General features: G+C 37.0%; 1 protein-coding gene across 1 annotated transcript; it reads left to right on the top strand.

Moving 5' to 3' along the window:
• The first annotated feature begins 224 nt into the window (after positions 1-224).
• Positions 225-1,187, top strand: OR52N1 (olfactory receptor family 52 subfamily N member 1). The gene has a single exon (XM_073217711.1). It carries the CDS (start codon positions 225-227, stop codon positions 1,185-1,187), a length of 963 nt encoding a protein of 320 aa, XP_073073812.1.
• The last annotated feature ends 4,347 nt before the right edge of the window (positions 1,188-5,534 follow it).

Here is a 5,534-nt window from a genome sequence, read left to right as displayed (position 1 = left end):
CAGCTCATCTTGTCAATGCTGAATGCTTAAGGCATGGATCCAAACAGTGCTGATGTCACTTTTCAACTTGGGAGACCATATGTGGTGACTGATCTACAGGAAGGACAAATTAAGCATTATGGGGAAGAAAATCCTGCTTTACAGTTACTCTCTGACTTCACTTTTTTTTTTCTGCTTTCAGAGCAATTGTGTAACAGGTGTACCATGAAATTCCAACAGTTGTTATGTCATTTCTAAATGGCACCAGCCTAACTCCATCTTCATTCATCTTAAATGGCATCCCTGGGCTGGAAGGGGTGCATTTGTGGATCTCCTTTCCCCTGTGCACCATGTATAGCATTGCCATCACAGGGAACTTTGGCCTCATGTACCTCATCCATACTGAAGAGGCTTTACACAGACCTATGTACATCTTCCTAGCCCTTCTCTCCTTCACAGATGTGCTCATGTGCACCAGCACTCTGCCCAACACCCTCTGCATATTGTGGTTCAACCTCAAGGAGATTGATTTTAAGGCCTGCCTGGCTCAGATGTTCTTCGTACACACCTTCACAGGGATGGAGTCCGGGGTGCTCATGCTCATGGCCCTGGACCGCTATGTGGCCATCTGCTACCCCCTGCGCTATGCTACTATCCTCACTAATTCAGTCATTTCGAAGGCTGGGCTCCTCACTTTTCTTAGAGGCATGATACTGGTTATCCCTTTCACTTTCCTCACCAAGCGCCTTCCATACTGCAAGGGCAATGTCATACCCCACACCTACTGCGACCACATGTCTGTGGCCAAGATATCCTGTGGCAGTGTTAAGATCAATGCCATCTATGGTTTGATGGTTGCCCTCCTGATTGGGGGCTTTGATATACTGTGCATCACAATCTCCTACACCATGATTCTTCAAGCAGTTGTGAGTCTGTCATCAGCAGATGCTCGACAGAAAGCTTTTAGCACGTGCACTGCCCACATCTGCGCCATCGTCATCACCTACGTGCCAGCCTTCTTCACCTTCTTTACACACCGTTTTGGGGGACGCACCATTCCTCCACACATACACATTATCATGGCTAACCTCTATCTTCTCATGCCTCCCACAATGAACCCTATTGTGTATGGGGTGAAAACCAAGCAGATAAGAGAAAGTGTCATTAGGTTCTTGTTGAAAGGAAAGGAAAATTCTCATAGCAGTTAAATAGAGTCCTCTCCTAACCAGGCTGCATTCACTCCAAATGAAAGCAAATATTTGGCATAGGAAATACTTGCGTATGACTTTTATTCTTCTATCCCATTTTGAAGGAGTACCACTATGCTCCTGTAGGCAAAGACCCACTTTCTGCAATTCCATTTTCCTCAAAGCCTCTTTACATATAGGGGACTACAAAGTTCAATTCATTTAATCTTCAACAGGCATCTCTCTCCTGAATGACTGCGTGCACAACTTCGTGGCATAATGGTTGGATCTCTAAGACTGGAGTTGAATTTTTTAAATTTAAAAATCCGGCAAAACATGAGCTGTATACATCAATGTCTGTGCTAGTTTATGTATCTCAACATTACCCTGAAAAAATCAACTGGAGTTCATTGTTATTTCCTGAGTTCTTATTTCCTGCTTCCCTTCCCAAGTTTGTCAGCTGTATGATCCAGCAATGCATGCATATGCTAACCAGAAACTTCTAAAGGATGTAAGTTGCAACACATTCATACTACCCAAAGCTATGTTTATCAAAATGAAACTGAATAACTAACTGTGCTCTACTCAAATAAAATGTCACATGAACAAGACAAATTAATACATAGTGCATGATTTCACTTTTAAAGTTCACAGGCGGTCAAAGGTAATTCATGGTGTTAGAAATTAGGATGATGTTGTCTTTGGGAATGAAAGTCCAGGTTATGATCGCACAGGTAAGAGGAGGTACTTCTAAAGTGCTGCCAATGATTGAGTTCCTGCCCTGCAGGCTAACTACAGGGTGGGTCTACTTGGTAATATTTCATGAAGCTCTCCCCTTGATCGGTGCTTTTTTTGGAGTGCATAATATACTTCAATAAAGCATTCATTTAAAATAATATGCCTCAGCATACTCTCTGACCTCTCTGTAAAATATTTTCTTCCTTGCCTCTTGTGCTATCTATCTATGGCTTTCAAAGTAGATGCACTTCCTTGACTTTTAGAATTATGTGAATTTCATGTAATATGTATATTTGTACAAATTATAACCGAATAACACAGAGAAGATAATCATTAAAAAAAACCAAAGTCTCCATCTTGAAAATCTCTTCCATATAGTTCCTTTGCAAAGATAACCTCTTAAGAATATTAAGTGTATGTTTATGTTTTTGATTTGAAGTATCATTGATATACAATTATTGTTGACTACCTTTTCCACTCCGAGCCATGTTTGAACTTTAATTGAATTGCCAACTACTCTCTATATACAATGAAGATTTTAACTAAATTGCAATATCTATCACCTCTGTGTGATTGGTATATGTGTGTGTATATAATCTATGCATATACAGATATGTAATCATATGTACTATACACTGCACATGCACATATTTACACAAAACATTCATGTATATTAAATATTTTATAATAGCGATCCTGATAGATGTCAAATGATGTCCTATTTTGGTTTGATTTGCATTTCCCTGTTGATTAATGATACTTAGCATGTTTTCATACACCTGTTAGCCAGTCGTATGTTCTCTTTGGAGAAATCTCTGTTCAAGAACTTTGCCCAATTTTTAATCAGATTATTAATTTCTTTGCTGTTGAGTTTTAAGGGTTCCTAATATATTATAGGTATTAACCATTTATTAGGTTATGTTTTGCAAATATCTCCTCCTAGTCCACAAGTTGCCTTTTTACTCTGTTGTTTGCCTCCTTTTTTTCATTAACACCATCCCATTTTATTTCTTCCCAGAATTTGTTGAAATCTCCATTCATTGCTTATCAGTTTGCTTGATTGCTTTTCTTAAATACTCTTTGCTATTATGTATCTCTTTGCACTTTGTTACTTTTAATGCCTGGAGGAATATAGTACTCTCCTCTGTTTTAGCTCATTATCACACCACTACTTCTGTTTAGTTGACAAGGATTATTTTGTATAAATACTTAAAGAGAGTGATTTGAAAAAAAAACACATATAACTTCATGTGTAAGTTGTTGAGAATGTATTTGTCCTTTTAAAAATATTTTCAAATGCTTTAATTTACATACAATATTGTAGAACTTTAAGGAATGCATGTCTTGTTTTGATACATATACATACTGCAAAAGATTAGCACCATAGATTTAGCTAACACCTCCATCAGGTCACATAATTATCCTTTCTTTTCTGTGGTAAGAAGTATGCAACTTTGAAGTTCATAATACATTATTGTTGTCTATAATCACTATGCTGTGCAATAGATCTCCAGGACTTATTTATCTGTCAATTCTTAGTTTGAACCCTTACACAATGTAAACCCAAATCCCCCACAGTCTCTGGTAACCTCCATCCTGCTCTCTGTTTTTATGAGTTTCGCTTTTTTAGATTCCATATATGCATATATATATACACATATGGATATATATGGAATACGTATATATATATATTTTTATGTCTTTCTCTACCTTATTTACCTCACTTAGCATAATATTCTCAAGATCCATCCAGGTTTCCTTTTATCATGGAAATATTACTTGTATGAGTATATAAATACTAGCATTCAGTAATTAGTCTGTGAATAATGATCCTGAGTTTTCAATACATACATAATATTAAATTGTATGAGTATATAAATAGAAGCATTCAGTAATTAAATAGTCTGTGAAAAATGATCCTGAGTTTTCAATACATACATAATATTGAATTGTGTGAATATATAAATAGAAGCATTCAGTAATTTAATAGTCTGTGAATAATGATCCTGAGTTTCCAGTAATATTGGAAATTAATGGAAGTAATTAATGGAAGTAAAGACACACAAAATTCTGATAGTACGTGTTTCTGCTCTCAGAGGTTAGTGTTATTTTTACATGATTTTATTGTTACATTTTTCTTTTTTTATTTAATGAGTTTAGTATTTCAGAAATAGAATAACAAATACTTATAAAATCACACACACATATACACTTTAATTTTTAATTGCCTTAGACTAGAATTTCCAACTTCTAATCATAATGGTGAGATATATGTACCATGGGAGTTACTTTCTGGAATGCCCTCATTTGGGGATCAACATTTTGCCCAAATATATGAAGCTTGGTATCATGCTTTCCTCTATGGCTCTGTGGTCTCTGGGGTTTTGTAAGCTCTGTTTCACCTTGAGACTTGGAAATCCTGAGGATATGAGATTATGCCTGTTTCCTGTGGGAAGCCAGGTAGACCAAGCCCTTCTGATCTAAGCCCTAATAAGGTAAAACCAGGGTGCTGCCATCATACTCATTCCTGGGCCCTCTCCCTGGCATGAGCACCCTTCGCATTCCTTATTGTCTGGAGCTGCAGTGTAGGTAAGGTAATGCCTTCCGCACATTTTGATCCTAGGTTTACTGTGTGACAAAGCCTAGTCTTTTTGCAGTTGGCCTGTGTTATCACACAGATCAAGGACCTTGCCCTAGAGAAGATGTTGTTGATGATGTCTTACCTGGAGAAAATTAAGAGGCACTTGTTCATGCCACGCTGAAAGCAGAGAGAGTACTCTCAAGGGATGTGTGCTCTGGTGTGGGCAAGGGAGAAACTAGATGCTCCTAAATCTCCTTTTGACGATACAAAATTTTTCTCTTTGTATTTATTCATTTCCACAAATATGTGGTTTAAAGACAGAGACAGAGAATTAGGCAATAATCACCCAAAGATGCCTTAGATCAGGGAAACATAAATAGGAACCTCCTTTTCCCTCCAAGTCTGGTTCACCCTGCCCCACCACCTTTCTTTCCATCCATTGAGTCACACAGTTTACAATCTGAAAATCTAACTGGAATTTACTTCTTTTTTAGTCCAGGCATTGTCCTTTATCATGCAGTGATATAGGTTGCAGATTTTCCTATCTATTAAAACAACCCACAGGAGAGTAAAGGGATATGATCAATCTGTAAATAGTTCTAACACAGGCCCTAGGTTACCATCATCACCATGATAAATGGGGAAAATACGGTGCCAGAGAAGAAGAAAGGTGACTTTCAAGTAGAGAAACTTGTTTGGCTGATGGGAGAAAGGGTTGTGTTTCACCAGCACTTAGCATAGTGAACACAAAATTCTGTGTCTTTGAGCAAGCTGTTGAATATACTATGTTTTTACAGATAAAAGGACTATACTAATATTGAATTGGTAGATTCATTTTAAGAATGTAATTGAATTTAAATTTGAGTTTAAAGAATAAATAAGTCAATATATTTAAATAGGCAAACATAGCCAAATAACTTTACAATTATTTTTTTCTGCAGGCCTGTGAATAAATATTTCAATCATTGTGCAAGTTGGCAATTTATGCATACGTTAATCTAAAAAAACACAGAGTAGAGGTACAGAAAGGTCTTATGTTGAGTTCCAAA

This window comes from Manis javanica, chromosome 11, assembly GCF_040802235.1.
Source record: "Manis javanica isolate MJ-LG chromosome 11, MJ_LKY, whole genome shotgun sequence".
NCBI lineage: Eukaryota > Metazoa > Chordata > Mammalia > Pholidota > Manidae > Manis > Manis javanica.
This window is presented reverse-complemented; position numbering and strand designations above follow the sequence as displayed.

Coding starts and splice junctions, on each gene's coding strand:
- OR52N1 (XM_073217711.1), top strand. CDS start 225: ATGTCATTTCTAAATGGCACCAGCCTAACTCCATCTTCATTCATCTTA.